The 22,094-nt window shown below is 40.7% G+C and overlaps 1 protein-coding gene across 1 annotated transcript; it reads left to right on the plus strand.

The window, feature by feature from the left end:
* Nucleotides 1–366: 366 nt before the first annotated feature.
* LOC306715950 (growth/differentiation factor 11-like) lies at nt 367–20,566 on the plus strand (the record flags this gene model as incomplete). The annotated part of the gene is made up of 3 exons (XM_079186456.1): nt 367–781; nt 14,516–14,889; nt 20,186–20,566. 3 exons carry the CDS (start codon nt 367–369, stop codon nt 20,564–20,566), a joined length of 1,170 nt encoding a protein of 389 aa, XP_079042582.1.
* Between the last annotated feature and the right edge of the window lie 1,528 nt (nt 20,567–22,094).

Consider the following 22,094-nt stretch of genomic DNA (forward strand, 5'->3'; position numbering starts at 1 on the left):
CACACACCTCCATGGACTAAATTGTACAGAAGATCCCAAAACAGCCACTACACTACACGTGAGCGTGCTATGCATTCATCAGACACGTAATTTGTTCACTTTCAATCCAAACAGTCTGTACCGAGACACACTGGGACGTACTTTTTTTTTTGTTGGGAAAATTGATTGCAGAATCTCCTGCTGCCAAAAACAGCAACTTCGGGTTGATCGTATTGGATTAGATGCATGTCACTGATTGCCTGACTCTTGTAGGGTAAGGAAAGGAGAGGCGCACATCCGAGAGAGGGGATATAACGGGATATAGCGAGTGAACAGACAAGAAACAGAAAGGAAAAAAGTTGCATTGCCTGGTGTCCACGCATCGTCATGCCGAGGTACAACTTCTTACTGTGCTTAATGGTGCTCATCTCCTTAGGACAGTCGGGGAGCGATGAGCCCAATCTGCTGCTGCCTTCTGCCAGCGAGACGCCCACGGACGCCGGGCTGTCCCTGCTGGACGAGGACGCTGGTTCCCACGAGTGCTCCGCCTGTGTTTGGAGGGAGCAGAGCAAAGTGCTGAGACTGGAGACCATCAAGTCCCAGATACTGAGCAAGCTGCGTCTGAAGCAAGCGCCCAACATCAGCCGGGAGGTGGTGAATCAGCTGCTGCCCAAGGCGCCTCCGCTCCAGCAGCTGCTGGACCATCACGACTTCCAGGGAGACGCGTCGTCCCAGGATGAGTTTATGGAGGAGGATGAGTACCACGCCACCACGGAGTCCGTGATCACCATGGCCTCTGAGCGTAAGTAATAGTTTACAACCCAACACTATTCTCTCCAAATGCGTCATGTGCGTAATTGCCAAGCAGATAGGTTCAAGTGACTCAGGCCTGCTCCGTGGACAGTGGAAGCTGGTGCTCATTCAAGTCAGTGACCAAACCTACTTTTTGAGATTGAGGGTCCACTCTGTGTGTCTGACTGATAATATTTAAAAAAAAAGTCAGCTGATGGCCACTGCTGTCAAAATAGGGACTACGCGTGAAGCTGACAAATCAATAATCAGCGGTATAAAGAGCCTCGTCACTGAAACAGACAGCTCCAATATGGCCTGATGAACTTTTGTATAGATGGTGGTGATGATAACGATGACGATGATGATGATGATGGAGGGCTGAGCCCTGTTGTAGCAGCAGTCTAGTGTTTAGCTTCTCAGCCACCTGCTGTCATGTTCAAACTTTTCCCCTTTTAGATGCCTTTTGTGTGTTTGACGGGGAGTAAACGCATGACGGACCCGTGTGAATGTCAAGTGCATTACTAATGATAAAGCAGCATTTGGCTGGCAGTTGCATCACTTCATTCTTTTAGGTATTCTTTTGCATAAAGGCCCTAAATTCTGGAGTCATGATCACGTTATGAGGCTCCCTGATTATTGCCCCTCTAACAATTTGCTCGCTCGCTTATAATTTCCCATAAAACCACAGATAAACCGCAGGCAGGCCCCCTTGGAGACATTTTATAAAATTACTGTTGAACCCTGGCAGCTGTGCTCTATCGGTCTTTTATAGGCGGCTCTACCGGTTTCCCTGCTGTTCATCGCAGGGAGAAAAAGTGTGTCCAAAAAGCTGCTATTGTTCCCCTCACGCAGCGGCCCCCCTCGACCGCACTTGCCTTTTAAATGCGAAGTTTATGGGCGCAGCTCGTTTTTTTTTCACTACGAGTACACAAAGACAGAGAATCACTTAAGGTCGAGGGGAGTGTGTGACCTTTTCCTGGTGAATCGCGGGGTTCAACAACATTTACACACGTAATATATTCTGCATAAGGCAGATAAAACACACTCCAAATAATCAGTTTTTTTCACCCCACGAACAAAGATACGCCTATGTGCAAGAGACTTTGGCCTCATCTGATGTCTGACACTATTAATTCCTCATTATAATATCTATCTATCCATATATCAATCTATCTATCGCTATAGTTGGCATAGGTATATTTTAATATATTATCTGTGATTACTGCAAATCAGCTGCAGACTCAAAAGTCATCTGAATTTGATCTCTATCCTTCCTATTTCACCAAGAAGCTTTTAGCTGTTAATTATTTAAACTACTTGCAAACATCTCTGTGAACTTTATAGTTGTTTACTCTGAGAGATGTTTTTAATCCGGACTGATGTGATCAATCCGGTAATCCTAAAGAGATGTCTTACATCTTACAGGTGAATTGAAAGAGGCAGCGTAAAATGTTTGATTTGTCATTTGTCAACTGTTTTTTTGATGGGCCAGATATTTTTAGGACATTTCCACAAAATAATCTGTCTATCTATCTACAGTATCCCCCTCTGTTTCCATTAATATCACTTGCTCACTCACACAGCATGTATGCAATTCATGCTGACAATGAAGATCTTCTATAATAACTTGCTGTTATCTCTCTGATGTGCAGATCAAACCTACATTAATTATTATTCCCTCTCAACCTCTAAATACAGACGAGATGAAACTCTGCATGCTTAACGCACTCATCTACACATTACAAGTGAAATCAACAATATCCTCAAAGTGCATTTTTGACTCTTTGCTTCCCAACCTCTGCACAGCCTCACGCACACATGAACACACCATGAAAGCGATTTGACACCTTCTCAAGCCAAAAAAAAAGGCATTATGCATGACGCTGGCTAATTGCATATTTCTAATGGCCTTGTGCCAGCCAGAGGAGCTAATGACTGACATTACTGCTGTATCTGTCATGTGACAGCACTTCCTGTTCTGCTCTGTTTGCCTCATCTCTTTACGTCAGCTGCAGTTTTTATCATCTGCTCCTTCTCTCCATCTCTTTCTCTCTGTCACACCCCTCACCCCCTCCCTCTATCCCCCCCACCTTCCTCCCTGTTAGCCCCCTCTCTCCTTCCTCTTCTTTTTCTCCGGTACCCATGGAAGAGTTGAGAGAATGAGTGCATCTCTTTTTGCCTGTGGCGCCTTAGTGATCTCACGGGATTAAAAGTGCCTTTTCTGTCTCTCTGATAGAAGGAGGACTTCAAACACTATTCCCTGCGCACCTCGAACCCAATCACCCTTTCACAGTCGTGCACTGCCTTTGATGGGCCATGTGAGTTCACACAGTACATACTGAACTGGACACGTGCCAGAGTTGCTTCTTAGTATTCACTCAAGGTACGTGGGTGCCGCAGTGGGGGTTGAGAGGGTCCATGCTTCCTGGTCTCTAATTACTATGAAATTTCATGGAAAAGTACAGCTATTTATATCATAGTGCGGCACTAAAACATCTCCCTCCATGTAGTGTGTTGTGTAGGTAACCGCTCCGCTTGCTGTTCATGCATTAAAAATGAGTCAGTTTGGAGCAGTTTATCAGGGTCATTTTCTAGCGCAACATTGTGAACGAGTGTCGATTTTTATTAACAAATATATTGCATTAACATATGAGCTGTCTGTATATGTTGATTTATGTGGTTAATCATGCGTGCGTAGTGTGTATTTTGGATCTCAGTTTTGCCTGAGGTGTGGTGAGGATCTGACCTCACAAGTCTCCCATTTGTCACCTGTCCAAGACATTTAGAGCAGACCTTCCTCTCCCATCAGGGGCCTATTGCTCCTTTCTTTTACTCTGTCTCTGTGTGCATGTTCTGATGCTGATTAACGGCACACTGTTCCATACTCCAGCAACATTGACTGCTAAAAAACAGTCCTGCCAGAGCACATCAGGAAAACAATTTAAGGAGAAGAGGCACCTTTGTGGCCTAGGAATACTCTTGACTTGAGTTTAGGTTGTTTGTGAAAAGCTTAATGCATCATCTTCTTGAGAAAACTTAATTTCTGTTCTGTGACATTTTGAGTAATTTTGACATTGTCCGGTAAGAGAGAATCCAGCAGAGAGCAGCACTTACTTACCCTCCCTCTGAGCCTTTATTCCATGTTTACATTTTTCATAGCAGTGTGTCCAAAACATAGGAAATCAATGACTATCTGCAAGGAAAAACTTTACATTTTAAAGGCATGAAAACTGAGGTTTAGACATAAAGAACTTCGCATTTGAAACATTTCCTATTTCCATTTAGCTATTCTTGAAACTTCTTACTTTGTTAAACTATTTCATAGCCACAATTTGATCTTGTCCATCATGATTGTGTGTAGGCTAACATTAGGAAGTGCTATACTGCCATTATTATGTAATCCTCTTTAAATGAGGCACATTCAGTTCAAGCACAGGCTTACACAACTCTTGAGTTGAAAAATAAACATCTACACACATGTAAAGGCATGAATGTACACATTTCCACATGTGCACACTTGTGTAGACACATGAGGATGCTCTCTCAGGCACACACACTCACACAGTCACACACACACTCCAGAGAAAAGTTCTCCTATTGACAAAAAGGGTCACAGAGTTCACAGCTATGTGATATATTGGAAGAGGAGACTATTAACCTCATCGGGTCTCTTTCTTTGGCAGCAAAGACGAACCGGTAGTAACTTGAACACTTATCCCCCACCACATACACACACATGCTCACACACACACACTCATCCACTAACCCCTCCCACAAAAAAACAAGTCTTTTATAGTGTTGACCCTATAAAAGGGTCATTTCCTGAAGGTGCAGGAACCATAAAAATTAAGAGGGAGAGCGCTAAAAGGACAGAGCAGCAGAAGTCGGACTGTCTCCAACTCACTGGCCAGTGTTTGATGGAAGTTGATGACTATGTGAGGTTTTTATAGATTTATTTATTCCATGGAGGTCTCAGTTTGACGATGACACCTGTTCTCCCTGTGTAGTTGCTGGCATCAGTTGAGGGAAAGATAAACTTTGGTGTTGAATTGTTTGGACACTGAGGGGCACGACCGGTTTGTTTAAAAAGAAGTAAAAACATAAGAAAGAAAGGTCTGTAGAAATTGCACAACATACTGTCAACTTTATGGCTAATAAAATTTCAAAGGGACCAAAGTCTATTAATACGGGGACAAAATTTCCCCAGGACCTCAGGAATCTCACTCCTTTCACCCTCCTTCCCCTATTCCCACGCTCCCGTGTACCAGTTCCTGCAGCCGGCCTTTTCTCTTGGCATTTTGGAATATGTTGCTTCGGAATTAATGCATGCTTTACCAAATATACTACACGGAGAATTTGAGAGAACGGATGTAAGACTGCATTAATGTCAGTTTGGAGACATGGCTGTGCAAGAATATTTTTGGCCCCCTTGTTAAAAAAAAGACAATCTTTCCTTTTACTGCTGGTGAGCACTGGTGAGCTCCGCGTTGGTTCTTTAAAGGATTTCAAAGACAGTGATCGAGTTAGGTGCATCGCAGCTCATGCTGCAGGGGTGGGGGGGTGGGGGAGTCCACAGGGAGCAACAAGCAGCCCAGTCCTATCCTAAAGGGACAGAAATCATGCAAGGGTTTTATAGGTACAATTAAAAAGACCTGAAACAGATGTTACGTTTCACTAATAAAGGAAATAATTACTTCACACCAGTAATTAAGCCCTGTGTAGGGACACGAGTGAGGAGGAGGAGGAGGAGGAGGAGGAGGGGAGTGAAAAGATAAAATGGAGATCATTGAGGGGATTATTGTTGATGGATGCGTTCAGGCTCTGTGTGGTCGTGTGCAAGGAGCTGCTGAGGATCAGTTTATGGAAGAGTCCATTAAATCTATGAGGCGTTTAAGCAAAGGAAATGCTGCATGGGCATAATGCTTGATCCCATGAGGGAGCCACTGTGTCGGATGGAAGCACAATTAACAGTGGATTACCTCATCATTATCAACATGAAAATTTAATTAGCCATTTTCCTGGTGAGCAGCTTCTCGCTGTATTTATCACCTGTGGTTGTATTTCCGCCTTCCATACCCACATCACCCCAGGAAGTTCATTAGGGAAAATTCACAGTCGAAGTGATTTCTTTAGGGACAAGAGCCAAGTTTGATTTATATAATGTACAACACAGCTCATAAAGGGAACGATATGTTCACGTTGCTTAGAAAATAACAGTGTGGGAGTAAATGCTTCCTAGACGGAGGGTTGGTCACAATAAACTAAACGTTGTCTTTCGAGAAAAGTTGGCCGAGACGCTGGCAGATTTGGGTGGCTTCAGAGATTTTTTTCAGTAACTGAGTGCACTCAAACAGAAATACTTCCAGGCAGAAATATGGCACATTTTTTTAGTGATTAATCCAATACTCACATATTGACCACTGATTAGTTTCAAGGACATATACAGTATTTTGGAAAAGCAATTCTGACCTGTTGGTGTCAGGTCTGGAAAGGTAAGCCAATGCAGAAGTGCCTTAAACCTTCATTCTTTCTATTAGTCAGCAGGGAGCGACTCCTCTGGTTGCAAAGAGAAGTCTGATTGCATAGAGGTCTATGAGAAAATGACCCTACTTCTCACTTGTTTTATTACCTCAGTAAACATTGTGACTTTATGGTTTCAATCACTAGTTTCTAATCTTCTTCAATGCAGCATGATGTTCATTTAGAAAGTTGGGGTCTCATTTAGTGTAAAATAGATGATAAAGCAGGGTATGCTTTAGGGAGTGGCTACCTAGTGATTGACAGGTCGCTGCCACAGTGTTGTCCGGTGTAGGAGTTGTCTTTGCATTTCTTCGTCATCTAATTTAGCCTCGGTGTACTTAGCTCCACCCTTTTGTGTCACTTCTGGTTCCAAAAAAACAAGATGGTGAAGGCCAAAAGCCAAGATGGCGACAGTGCCGAATTCTGAACTCTAGGCTTTAAAACTGCAGTTCATAAACCAACAGGGGACGTCATGATGACTACGTCCACCTACAGTCTATGGCTGGTCGCTCAGTTTGAGAGAACTCTCAGGTTGAGTGACAATAAATTCATCAATGCTGATCAGTCCCCCTCATGCCATGGTGCATGCATGTTGTGTCTTAAGATGATGAGCAAACTCGTTTTTAAACTGCTTTTACAGGTGAACTTCATTGTCTTAAATATTCTGAAAGTTTGTTTCAGCTACATGGAGCATAACAACTTAATAGTGCTTCTCCATGTTTAGTTTGGTGTCGGAGAGCGTTTATCAGACTGCTACCAGAGAGACATGTGATGTTTCAAAAGAGAAAATACTACATGCGTTTTGTCTGTATCTGTATTATCTAATCATTGATTTGTTAAATACACTGCTTTCTGAGTCTGAGGTAGCATTGGGACTACTGGGTGAGAGAGATACACGTGGGTGTCATCTGCATAATTAGGATAGGTATTTTTATTATTTTGCTTGTAAAGTATCAAAAGTCATGTACGATGTCTAGAACATGGATGGCATGGGGAAAAATGATCAGCTCATATCGCAGTAGCAGTGCCTCAATTCTGGTCGTTCCTCATTTCAGCAAACACGATTTGCTGTGTTCACGATTGGGAAGCCAGTGAAGGATCATGAATGCACTAGGATCAACCTACTGGTCCTCTGCAGTGAAGAAATCACATGTTATCACAGACAAATAATCTCAGACATAGGACACACAATATTAAACATGTTATATGTCTTTGGGGGAAGAATAGTTTTCTGTACTCAATAGTAAATTAAACACATGGTTAAGTGATAGTAAAACAACAACAAAAAGTGCAGAAAATGTGTCTAATGCAATTTATTGTTACAGCAGCTCAATGGCATTGTTGAATGATTTCTAACACACATGTACTGTAATATAAATTAATAGAGCTTTTCTCAGATGGCCTGTGGAGAGTTGCACCTGGTTCCTGCTCTGGTTTCATTGAACAGCATTAATGTCAATCTCGGTTTTTCCTTATGAAATGTCACATTAACAATTACGTTATTCTAAAACACATGAAAAAATACCCGTGGCCATGACTCACTAGAGAGAAAGGCTCAGAGGTCAAACCTGAGTCTTTGTGTTTTGTTTTTACAGTATGTGTTGCTGTAGGTCACTAGCATGTGATGATGTAGAACAGACTTTTATTAAAAGTTGCTCCATCAAACAAGTGAACAAACAATTCAACCAACAACAGAAGATCAGCAGTCAGGAAGTTTGAATTATAATCCTTCTGCTACAGGTCTTCACATAACTGCTGAGATGAACAAACTAAGTCACCAACCAGTAATTTATCTTTGTTGTAGTGATGTTAGCTAACATGATATGAACTGAACTGCTTTAGTTTCTGTTACAGAGTAGACTCATACTCTTTTGTTTTTTTTGCTGCAGAGTTTGTATATTGGGTTAGCTGTGTTACATTAAGCAAGAGTAAATAAGTAAGTTGTAAAAGACTCAAACTGATGAAGGTGACCAGGTTTCTGTCATGCACAGTTTTGCAGATTTCCTTTGTGACATTTGTTTACAGACTTCCTTTGCAGTGCAAGTTGATAATAGGTGTTCATTTTGTCTTCGGGTTGTTTAAATATAATCAACAGATGTATCATGTTCTACAGTGAAATAACTCAGCATACGATTGAAGAAATACAAATCACCATGCTCAGTGGCATATGGTCAGCCTGCAAATCAAGAGACGATCTGTTAAATCTATATGAGTTTGAAGTTTCTCTAAACAGTAATGGCTGAAATTCTAACCGCCTCTCAAGTGTTTATTCTCTTCCTTCTGTTTTCCATCAGTCACCTCTGAGCTACGTCCCTGTTGAAGCCCTCGCCTCTGGGCTTCAGCCATTTGTAAAACGCTAATCTCTCAAGAGGGTCACTGCCAAATTGACACGTGGGTATACTAACACACTGTTAAGTTGCAACACATTTCAGACAGAGATACATTTCCAACAACAACATTTTAGTTTGCTGTATGTTTTGGCTATGCCTGTCAACTTGGTGGAGATTCATCTGAGCAGAAGAAATGTGAAATATAAATTACTAATTACAATATAAACACCACTGAAGATAATGTCCTCTTCAATGCTTCACAATAACAAAATCACAACTGCGGGCTGCTGCTTGGTATGAGTTTACAAAACTATGCTCAGCTTCCAAATAGCAAAAGCTAAATAGTTTTAGCCAAGTCATGTTAGTTTAAAGACTTTCTCTGTACTTGTACAGGTTTAATGTTGATTGGACCACAATGATCAGCAGCTAAAATGCAATTCAAGTGTGCATGATAGTCTTAAAATATAACAACTGTTAAGTGCTGTCTTAGACTGTCATATGGCAGTGGTGTTTCCTTTAAATACAGTACAAAAATACCCATTGAATTCACATGCATATGTTAGTATTTGTTCTTTATCTGACTGAAGCCTGTCACCAATCCAAAGCAGCAGCATTAAAAACAGAGCCTGCTAATCAATCAAAACCACCTTCCTGTCTTGTCTTGTTTAAATATCTGCTTTTATATATGTCAAAAATTGAGTTTGGATTTAACTTTTTAAAACAGAGCAGAGCGTTGTCCTCTGACGTTAACGTCTTGCATGTATGTGTGGATGCACATAAACACAAGCGGTAAGACCCCAGCATGCTTCCTGCTGTCCAGCTGTCCACCTAATTGCAGTTCACTGCACGCTCGCTCTTTTCATCATCCGTCCCCGTCCTGCTGGAGATGTCCCACAGACGTTTCCCTCCTAATAGAAACACATATAACCCCAACACTAAAGACAATGATTCTGTTTGCTGAAGACAGTCAGTTTGGAGCTTGTGTATGTCGTGTGTTTATGTGTAGTTGCATGTTTCCATGTGTGTGTTCACTGAGCTAGAACAGGGAGCTTTAGGAGGTGTCTTTTGTTGCTCCTGGGGGGCTACTGTTCTCAGTCCTAATAGGAGTCTTGTGCCTGCCGTTGTCCCAAGGGAGGGCTTCTGAATGAGGGGGTCTAACTTCACACACACACCCCCCTCATCTCCATCCCCAGCTCGAGCCAGGCCTCCCCCACCACCCTCTCCCGTCCCTTGGGACTGACCGAGAGACAAAGAGGGAGTGGGGCTGGGGTGGGGTGGGATGTTTGAGGGGGTGCACTGTGGCCCCTGTCTTATTAGAAGGGTCGTGAACGTGTCACGATGATTAATATACCGAGGTGCGTGGGGATACCCTAGAGTCACATTTATTCAACATGAGGGCTCCCAAACACACACTCACCCCAAAATGGCACATTTGCATTTCCCATTAAGAAAAGAAAATATAGATATATATATGCAAATGAAACTCCTATCTTGGTTTATACCATTTTAAATTATCCATTTGGATATTAACAATAGATGACCGTTTCTCTCGCTGCCTCGTTTTAGCTCCAGATTTTCACCTGATTTGATGTTACAGCACATGTACACAGCGTGACCGCCTTTCAAGAGTTTGGATAAAGAAGTGAACTCTAATGAATTTGTTTTAAAATATGAGCTAGATGTGTGTAGATCATTTTAAAATTTAGAAATATTTTGTGATAAATTATTTAAAAAATGGATATAAAAATCCTGTTACCATTCACTGTAAAACAAATTCATCATTTACTTTTTTACTTTGCTGCCTGACATTTGACAAAGAGCCTTGACAAATTTGATATAGAGATATGAAACTGCTCCCAGTTTTCAACTCTTAGATTCATTTATTATGCTTTCTAATGCATTATATCATGTTATGATCATTGGGTGGGGGTCTTGTAATTGCACTAAGTATTGTGAAGTTGCTCTTTGTTGCTAAAGTTGAAAGTGTGGGGAAGTGTGAGAAGCAGCAGCATAGAAATCTTTGTGAACTCTGCCAACTCTGTTTTTTTACATGTCTTCTATATGGAAATCAAAGATTGATAAATGTCCATTTACCATACTGCCAACATTAGTGCAGCCTCGCCGGTAACATGTGTTAACTATTCATTGTATAACTGCACCTTAACTTTCCCTCTCCATCTGTTTTTTAACTGTTTAACTGGCTCAACATTACTGCATTTGATTATTAAGAACATTTAACTTTGAAACAGGCTACGGTCATATTAAAATGGACAGATGGCATGGTGAATAAACTCTTATATACATATGTCTCCCCCTAATATACTCATATAGGCTCTGGGCTAACTATGGGACTCAGGTACCCAGGGAGTCCGCCAGATGTTTGATAGGCTCACCTGCAGGCCTGCTGCGTGCTGGCAGTAAAATTCATGCGCTGCATATGCTGCAATTATACCACAGGGAAATAAGCTGCTATAATAATGAAGTAGGCTGGGAACATGAGGAGGAAAAGCAAACAAGCCGGTTTCCTTTGGAAAAACACAGCCTCTGTCCATACTTAACTTTACTTGTTCTTTACTTTTTGATAAACATAAGCGTTATTTCTGTATAAGGACTAGTTTCTATCTGCATCTACAGTTTGCCCGAGGAGAGAGGTGTTGTCGTTGCTCCAGTAGGTGGTGCTGAATGCAAAATCAGAGTTCATATCCTTACTGCAGGGTTGAAAAACTGAAGTATAACTAAGCAAATTGTTCAGGAAAATTAAGCCATAAAAACAGTCCTGCAGTTGCAGTAAAATTATGAGCTCTTTTAGCAATAATGTGTTATGGCAGCAGGAGCTAAGTTAGTTCAGGTAGAGGCATTAAATGTCTTTACAAGCTAGCTTTGCTCATTTTGCACAAGTGGAACACTCTGCCAAGACGTGGGGTGCAATTAAGCTGCAGGCATTCATCCTCTGTGGTTTGCCTCTTACTTGTGCACTTACAGGATCTATAAATGCACAAATTGATTTCACCTATCAATGCAGTCATTGTTTAACATGACGTAGCTCATATGTTGTGCATGTGTGTTTAATAACGGAGGTCCTTACTGGATCACAGTATATGGGCCCCGCTTCTCAGATTACTCCTCAAGAAAAGGTCTCCGCTCGAGAAGCTGAACCATTTCAGCTCTGCTGTGTTTCTTTGTTTTCTTCCTAGAATTCAACAAAAGCGATACAAACTGTTTGCAAAGGAAGAGCTGGTGTGTGTCGGTCCCCATCTGCAGCTATTAAAAACAACAAAAAGTAGTAATCACACGTAAACCCCAAGCAAACTGCAGAATCATTCATTCCCAGTTTTGTGCTGATGAGCAAACACAACACCACCCACGTTAATTGCTGTGACCCCAGCAACCCACCAAAAGGAACATTGACATATTGTTTGTTCAGCGTGAGACACTGTATAATTTACACTCACTAATGACTGTCCCTGGAAATACAGGCTGAAGGACCACGTCTGTCCCTGGCTTGGCCCTTATTCAATATTCGCCCTGGACTGTTCTAATGGATAGTCCATCTGTACCTCGGTGAATTCATATCCCTCAATGCATGCCCATAATTCAATTACAACACTTGTTTAGTGTAAAAAGAAGAAAACAGTCTGGTGCAGTGTTCTCTCCTGGCCAATTGAGGTTTGATAAACAAAGTCACTATTGGCTGGAGAATCTCCACCCTAATCAAAACAAAAACAAACTGTGGCCGTTTCAGTGCTGCTGTGTCTTTTAGAATGTAGATGATTCTCTGTTTAAAAAAACAAACGTGTGTTGTGAAAAAAGACACATTACCATTGCCATGGGGTCGACCTTGACCTTCAAACTCAATCTGGCTATTAGGGCTGCCCCTCCCCAGCACCACTGAGATGTAAAGAGGCTGACGGTTTTGACCCCTGATCCCATTTCTTAACTAGGCTGAGGTGCCAAATAACCTTTTGACCCAGGAAGCATTTGCAGGTTGCCTGAGCAACCTCAGATTTAGCTATGATTGACAGTTCCAAACAGTTTTTGTTTTTTTTTATCCGCTTTTTTTTTTCTAAAGAGGAAGAACAACACTCCCCTCCAAGCTAAATGACAGAAAACGACAGTTTATTTGCAACATCTAGAGTTGTAATATGTCAAAAACGCTCAGAGAAAATGGGCAGATTAGATATTCTATTGTATTCAGTTGGCACATTATTATGCCAGATTGATGCAGAATAAATTTCCCTTAATAAATGAACGTTTTACATGGAAATGAATGTATGAATGCAATGGATGGATGTCATTATATCAGATGGAGGTCTATGTAAATGAACCATGAGCAGATTTGACATATGGTGCAAATCACAGAAACACCAGAGCCGAGGATCATGACAGGAATAAATCTGCCTATTTTAGGAGTTGGCTTGTGTTCTTTGACATAACCCTTAATCCACACTCCAAATATATTTTCAGCAAGGATGAGCCACTAAAAAACTTGAGATGTTTTAATTTTGTTATTCGTAATATAGCGGTAGACCATTTCATTACGATTGACCCAGGGGAATCTAAGGTTACCATCTGGCCACTGGCCACCATTACTGATCCTTGTTTTAATATGCAAATAGATCAACCTTGATGTAATCACAAATGTAACTTGACAGAATGGACCAAACAACAGGACCATGTGCACATGTGATAACAGACAGCCTTCATGCAGATGTAACTAAAATGAGCAGTTGGGCAGAGAATGGTAGTCTGTTTACCAAAATAAGCAGTGTTCACATTCAGTTACGAAACCCCGGTCTTACAAATTGTGACAGATACGGATTATCTTCTCTGGGAAATGGATTGTGCTTGTTTTTCCTGTAAATGACTTGGACTCAATCTGAAGAGTCCTAATTAAGGTTCATCACAGAGCAAAAAACAACCAATATCCCATATGTCGACAACAACAGTGTTTTACTGAGCTGGAGTTACACAAAAGTCTGCCAACTTGTTATCACTTCTCAGTGAAGTGCAGATCTGTGGTAGTGTCTGGCTTTAAGGTCAGTGTGCAAAACACATGCACCACTTTCTTTTCAAGGAATACCTGCCAAGGAATCACAACACTCTAAACTACACCTTTTATAATGTCTACTTTATTACAAAATAGCGTTTGTCTCTTTGTGAGGTGTGAATTACACTGAATCAGGTTGTGTTATTGAAGAAATAGTTTTAAAAATGGAATAGCTTGTTTTTCGTAAGTAAAGAAAACTGTGGTGAGGGACATGTAGCTTAAAATGTTAGGTGGTGGATCATGGCACAACATAAACACAAAGGAGTATAGCGTCAACTTGTAATAATTGTACCTACCACTGTCTCTCGTTTCATGCAGAATATAGTATTTGTTAGCATCATAGAGGGGAAAGTTTGCACTTCAATAATACAACTTTCCTATTTGCTGTGTGAATTTTTGGAAGCTGTGACAAAAGTATGAGCTACTGGTAGTTCCTCGTAAAACTGCTGAGAGATGTTGTGGATTCTTTGTGCGTCTTTGGGAGTAAATTCTCATTTATCTTTTTCTAGTCCTCGCTTGGCTCTATCAGAGAGGGTCCATCTCAGTTTTGTATGATTGTAGTTATTAACAATACATGAATGAAGAGAGTCATTGCTTGTTCCTTTGGTGAATGACTGAACAGACAGAAAAGAGCACCACCTGCACCACAATAAAAACATGAATATTATGCATAATATTTGGCATTTATATGCCTTTATTTAATCGTCGAAAACGAAGTCCCTTGCTGGACGCACAGCGGGATCAGTGTTGAGCGCTTTGTAAAGGATGATGATGATTGATCATGTTATGTATACAATAAACTGCATATCCAATACCTTTATAAATGTAACTGTCCTCTTTTCCACAGCGGAGCCCCTGGTGCAGGTTAACGGGAAGCCAAGCTGCTGCCTCTTCAAGTTCAGCCCCAAACTGATGTTCACCAAGGTGCTGAAGGCCCAGCTGTGGGTGTACCTGCGGCCGCTGCAGCAGACCTCCACTGTCTATCTGCAGATCCTCCGGCTGAAGCCCGTCACGGAGCAGGGAAGCCGCCACATCCGCATCCGCTCCCTGAAGATAGAGCTCAACTCCAGGGTCGGCCACTGGCAAAGTATTGACTTTAAGCACGTGCTGCAGAACTGGTTCAAACAGCCCCACACCAACTGGGGAATTGACATCAACGCCTTTGATGAGAGCGGCAATGACCTGGCAGTTACTTCACTGCGACCCGGGGGGGAGGGGCTGGTAAGGACCCTCAGACCTGTCCCTGGGGCAGGAGGGGAATCACTTTTCTTAAAGTTCACATTTCTGCAAATGTTAATGTGTATTTTAATCAAAGGACGTCAGCCAAATTCATGCTAGATAGAAAAAACTTGATCCAAAGAAGAATGTGGATGTGTATTGATAACTAGACGAGACTAAAATTGACTTAAACAAGTATACGTAGAGAAAAAGAAGGATGGCATTTAAGTCATCCTGCATGTCATAGCCGTTTCTCTCCCTCCACATCTGAGGATGCAATACAGGCTACTATATTGATGTACAAGTTAGTTATCAGATTTGATGTTGCCTTACAATATTTGTCTTGCATCCTTTATGATTTGTGTTGGTTTCGGAGCAGATTTTAAAAAGTAAAAGTACACTGCTGTGTTTTGGATTTATAAATATTGTTTCCTACCTTCTAGGCAGCCACTGTTTATTTAATTTAAATAATAAAAATCAACTTCAGAGACTACAGGCTTGTGTCAAGAGACAAGATTCTAAAATCGGTGCTACTTCATCTCACACAGCCTGTAGATTGTAGCAGAAATTATTTACACAGTAAAGGTTTGTTCATCATAAGCAACTTTTGAGCATTTGCAAGCTGTTTCTCACGTTACAGTGAAATGAATGAAAACCACTTCTAATTCTCAGTGGATGAGATATGAGCCCCACGAAAAGGACAGCGTCGCATCATGTAGCATCAATCTGCATTACAAATACTAAAACATAACAAATGCTGTGATGAACTGTTGACATAAACAGTGATAGGTAATTCAGTGTGCACCATATTGACATCAAAATCCAAGTTTTGGGCCACAGCCAATGCAGCTAGCAGCTACACTTCTGTAAAAGCACAAATGGTTTTAAACAAACAAGCCGACACGTTTTTGTAAAGCTGCATTCATTCCAACAACCTAAATCGTGAAGTCACACTGTTGAGAAAACAGCTTCCCCTGACTTATGTCACAGGTTCACCTCGAACACAAACATGCATTTGTTGTGTTAGTTAAAGACACTGATTGTAAATCTCCACATAGAAAGGAGTGATTTGAAGCCGAGGCATGAAGCAGCAGGGATCTGTTGAAGGCTGGACTCAAAGACCTCCATTTCCGTTACTGCTAGGTATATATATGCAAAAGGTTTTGAAGGCTGTTTACATGTAGGAACACATGTTCACATGCTCCATTATGTGTCAAAATTGTAGATGATTCATTTCAATCCTAGCCATATTGTGAAAAGGTGATTTGAAAAAAATGACTACATACTGTATAACTTAAAATGGCGAGTCTATTGAACGTCGTGCATTTGTAACCCTAAATACCATCGACATTGCACTCTATTTGAACATGTCAGTCATGACCTCTCTATATTTAGTTCAGTCATGAGAAAAAACAGCTGCTTTGTTTTGATCAGCCTCCACCACTCACATATTCTTCACATTTGCCTTTTGTAAATCCTGAAATGAACACGCATTTTCTGTGCAAATGCACCATTTTCCATTGTTCTGTCCATGTGGAGTTGAACACTGAAATTGTGCCTGCACAGACAATTATATTTAAAGATAAAGTAGAAAAGATTGTACTACTTGCAAAATGTGAATGGATCGTAACCTGATGTTCCTCTGAATATTTTGGACGTCCCTTTAAAGCTTTTCACTCATCATTTAGCCTCCTGTTGAAAGGATGCTTTATGTTTGTTTGTTTAGGTTTTTATTTAAATGTTCTCGGTTGATTCTAATGTATTGAATAAGTTTGCATGGATGAAGCAAAACCATCTGTGAATCATTAATCTAGTCAGAAATCCCAGAGTTATTGCGTACATACATACATCTACGTTGAATTATGTAGGCCACTCATCCAAGTTACGCAACACCAACTATTTACCAAGTGATCATTTGCGTCAGATCTTCACAACACATATCAGAGGTCAGCTCTGGTGTCTTTGCCAATAAATCTCTGCCCTCTGAGCACACAGCAGTGTGCAATATTATTCTTGAACCAAAAAAAAGGAAAAGATGAAAAACACAGGCAGGCGTACCAAAATAAAACAATTCACAACAAGCAAAGAAAGAGTCAAACTCTGCTTCTCCCTGATCCTCTGGGTCTTTTTCTCTGCAACAAAAGCCCTAAAGGCCAAGCTGACATGGTCTCACCCCGATGGTCTTTCAGCTTATTTCCTCTTTTGAATGCGTCACAAAAACTGTGCTCGAGCCCAGCTGGAATCACTGTGGGGAGAGGAAGGCTTTGTAAAACAAACATGATAGAGTAAAATATTTGATCCGCTTGCTTTGCCCAAAGGTCAAGGTTATGGTAGCCTGCAGATGACCTGCTGGGTCATGGATCAAATCGAGTATACAGAGTCAGCCATCGACGTTAGAAAAGGACAGTTTCTACTCATAGCACATTGTGTTCCTACGTTAAAAATGACAAATTAATTCATATGTTTTTGTGAAATATCAGATGAGTAGGTATTTTAACCGTTTTTCTTTGTCACTTTTGGCTCCTTTCAGGGTGTCAAAGTGTCAACGTTTTAGTTTGGAGAAAAACTGGTCATTAGCTAACTGTTAGTAATGCTAAGCTAAGCTAAATGAGAGAGTACCTAATTTTTTTCTTTAACCAACATCATAAAAGGTGAAGTTTCCATTGGAAAAAATAACTAGACCTGATTGAGGGAATTAAAAAATGTGGGTGTTAGACACCTACGATGTAAACCTAACATGTACAAATTGTTACAAATCCTTGAATTCACTGGAAATTACAATTGAAAGACTAACCTCTATGTTTACATAATGCATTTTCATTTACATTAGTGAGGACATGTTTGCCAAACTTTGCATTAATAATAGTTTTGCAACTCTTTTAGAATTCTAGATGCTCAAAAGTGATAGACAGGAGACATTTTGACTTGTTAATAACGGCTCAGTTTCATCACGTGTCCCAGTAAACCTCATCAGTGAGCACGACACCAGGACCCTGGAACCACCTCACCTCAGTGTATTACAATTGTTTGTTATCATTTGCACCTGCTGATTTTCCTGCTATGACGAGCCTCAATGTCTGCTGTGAAAAGCGGTCTGTTCTGCTGTCATGGTTAACGATCAGATCAGATTCTCACTTTACAAACCAGTGGTGCAGATAAGTAGAGGGCTTTTAATGTTATCGTTTTCTAAAATGTTACTATCACTGACAATCAACAGTTTAAGCTTATTGGTTTGGTTTCTTTTACTCTCAGGAGTAGAAGAATCTTTTGAAAACTGCTGCACATGTGTAACTAGTTGATTTTGAATTAGCCTTTTTCACAGCAGACATTTTGTAGCAGAGGTGTTACTAAGAACATTACCGATGACTCATTTCTGTTCAAGTGTCCCAACAGTGTGACAGTGAGTCAACATGCACAATGAAACTGAAGCAGATAAATGGCATTAATTAATTAATTAATTGTATTAATTACACCTGTGTTTTTACTGTGACAAGTCAAACTGACTTTTTGTGGAAAAAAGGCTGATTGGGCTGCTGTTTATAGAGGATCATCAGTTTGTGTTTTAGTTTTGCTGTTACTAGTGTGATTAGCCAGGAATTGTTTCTATTCATATTAAGAGGAAGATCACTCCACAGCTCCTTGACATGTAGAAAGAGGAAGATTTAGTTTTCTTTATATTGTTTAGTGGCTAACACCTCCGTTGACATTTACACTTAGTTTTCATCTTACGGATATCATGGTGTCTACTTCATTTAATGATACAACAAGAATATGAGCAGTCAGAGAATGCTGAAATCACAGCATTAGAATACTCTATGCTGAACTCTTTAATTCACTTTGTAGAAGCAGTTTAAATCTGTACTTTGGCATCTTTAGACTACTGAGGTATCAGACGATTGTAGCTTGTAACCCAGTTTCTGTGAGTTTGTAGGAAAGCTGACACATGGATCGAACACAAAATAAGTGCAGTTGTCAATTGACTTTGTGTATATTTGTGTCTTTACTTGGAAAAAAACTAATTCAATATGCAGTCCTCCTCAGATATGAATCAATATATATACGTATATATAAATATATATATATCTATATATATAGATATATATATAGTCTTGCATCAACAGTTAGTTTCGTGTTCTGTTCAAAACTCTGCACACCAGCACCTTGTAAACTATTTTGTTTAATCCACAAACAGGACTGTAAAACGAACACTCTGAGGCTTTATGGAGACTTGCATGCTGTAACTATTTCTTGGCAAATAACTGCTCGGAGCTGTAACTTCCCAGAGTCTTGTCGTTGCCGTGAAGTTGCCGGGTAACCAGTAGAGACACAGAAGGGCCGGGTGGATGATTTAAATGTTATTCGTCAACAAACAGTTACAGTACCTCACTCCCCTTTTAACCACAACTTGTCATTTACTCTTCAGTCTGTGCACAGATTAAAACAACAGACACAACATGATAATTAGTGAGTTTTAGAGGTGTTGGGGCGACTGTGGCTCAGTGGTAGAGCGGGGTCGTCCTTCAATCAGAGGATCGGCGGTTAGATCGCCTAGTCCATGTAGATGTGTCCTTGGGCAAGACACTTAACCCCAAGTTGCTCCCACAAGCTGTGCCTGTGGTGTATGAATGGGTGTGAATGGTTAGTTAGAGTCCTGATGGGCAGGTGGCACCTTGCCTGGTAGCCCCTGTCATCAGTGTATGAATGGGTGTGAATGGGTGAATGATGACATGTAGTGTTAAAGTGCTTTGTGTGGTCGTAAGACTAGAAAGGCGTTATACAAGTACAAGTCCATTTACCACTAGGGGATAGTTCAAAATGAAATAGTTATATAATGTAAATCATACACATATGATCATATCATCGATAATCCAGCGCCACTTAAATTAGTTTAATAATACAGTTAGGATTACAGATTCTCTCTTCACCTTCCTACACTCATATTTTGGGTGTAATTAATTTGCCAAAAAAGAGACAAAACACACAAAAGATGAATTTGACTGTTAGCATCGGCATCTTTCTCTTCAAATGTTTTATAGATATCACAATATTATCCTTATGGTAAATTATTTGGGTCACGATAATCACAGCCTTAGTGGGCAAGAGCAAAACTAAAAAAAACGAGCAAATAAGCGTACAATGTCCTTTTAACAAAGTGCCATTAACCAGTGATGTCATGTACTGCAGAGGTTTTCTTCTTCTAGTTAAATTGTATTTTTCTTCACTGTTATGTCAGCCAAGTTGTTGTTCTCTTATAACCACCTCTTCCTCTCTGTCCTGCCTCTCCTCCCCCTGATTCCAGCAGCCGTTCCTGGAAGTAAAAGTTCTTGAGACGACCAAACGCTCTCGGAGAAACCTCGGCCTGGACTGCGATGAGCACTCCACTGAGTCTCGCTGCTGTCGCTACCCTCTGACTGTGGATTTCGAGGCGTTCGGCTGGGACTGGATCATTGCCCCCAAACGCTACAAAGCCAACTATTGCTCTGGCCAGTGCGAGTACATGTTCATGCAGAAATACCCGCACACCCACCTGGTGCAGCACGCTAACCCCCGAGGCTCTGCAGGGCCCTGCTGTACCCCGACCAAGATGTCCCCCATTAACATGCTCTACTTCAATGACAAGCAGCAGATCATTCATGGCAAAATCCCAGGGATGGTGGTGGATAGATGTGGCTGCTCTTAGGCTGCAGGGGGGACGCACACTTGTGTACAGCCACCATCCCATCAAACCACCCAAAACCCTTACGGAGCTCTCCCTTGGCACCAGAACCCACTCCTCGGCACCAGATTTCACTTTTGCTCAGCCACAAAATCATCTCACTGGGTTTCCATTTGTCCAGTAACTAAATTGATTCTAACTGTAAAAAAAAAAAAAAAAAAGTTATGAATGAAACATGAATCAAAAAAAGAACTGAGTGATGGAAATACAGTACATTATGAATAATTAAAGAGGTTGTCCTTGTGGAGCAGCTTCAGAAAACGGTAAATGAGACAAAACTATGTTCTAGAGTACGTGTTAGTTTTGTGGGGTTTTGAATTTATTTTGTTTTTTTGTTTTTTTAAATGGCATCTTTGTGAAATGTCCAGGTTAGTGGATTGAGATGACAGGAGACATAAGCATTTACAATAATTTTAAAGCAATTTCAGTTCTAAAGTGAGTTTGGAAATATACACATACGCTTACTTACGGGTGAGATTTGATCCACAACAATGTTTGCACGGGGGCATTATCAGAACTATTTTGTAATCCATCACTTTAACAAAAAGAACTAAACCCATGCTAATATGAGGAGGGTTTACCTTTAGAAATACTCTTTGTATAAATCCAAAATCTTGTTTACAGATGCTTAGAGATGTGCTCTAGAGATGTAAAGTGTTGAGGAGATCCAAAACCAAACCTATACCCTCTATTAATGTATAACACTCCAGTGTGACATTCTTGAGTATCTATGAAACCTTTCACAGGTACTTTGATCTTTTTTTATGTGTAGTCTTGTAAAACTCAAAAAGGAACAGGGAGAGAAGAGGTTGTACTATTTTCACTCTGTCTTTCAAAGCGGATAAATAAAGCCAGTATAGCTATTTCTGCCATTCTGCAAATGTAGATAAGACATATTTAGGTTTCACTGCGACACTAAAGTCTAAAACTAAGTACTGTAATGTAGAAGCATTCTGAAGTTATTTTGCACCACCTGGGAGAGGAGGAGGAGGAGCAGGATCCTGCAGGATGACAAGAACACCAACACATATCTTTCACTTTAACACCCTCAACTTTTGCATTAAATGTTTAAAACAGAGAAGTAAATGCACAGTTTCATAACTTGAAGGGGGCCTAGGACTGAGCATGTAATAACAGACAGGAAGCTAAATCCATACCCTGAAATACAACATACGAGGGTGACGGTAATGCTCAAATGTTCACCCTGCTGTGAATTATTGAACTGAAAATAGCACAACACAGGATCACAGTATTCCTCGTACTTACAGCAGTGTTTGCATCCGTGTTAAAAAGTGCTTTTGAATTTAGAAAGAGCGGTAGCTTCATTACTCACAAAGTTCATTCACTTTTTCTGAATGCTAGTTTCAGAACAGAACAACATAAAAATCCTTTAAGTGCAGTGTTGTACTCAGAAATAATAGCTTTTATAAATCACAACAGACCACAGAACACGTTCAGATCAAGACAATGTAACTCAACAACTGACTTTTGT

Source organism: Pholis gunnellus (assembly GCF_910591455.1).
Source record: "Pholis gunnellus genome assembly, chromosome: 3".
Classification (NCBI taxonomy): Eukaryota; Metazoa; Chordata; class Actinopteri; order Perciformes; family Pholidae; genus Pholis; species Pholis gunnellus.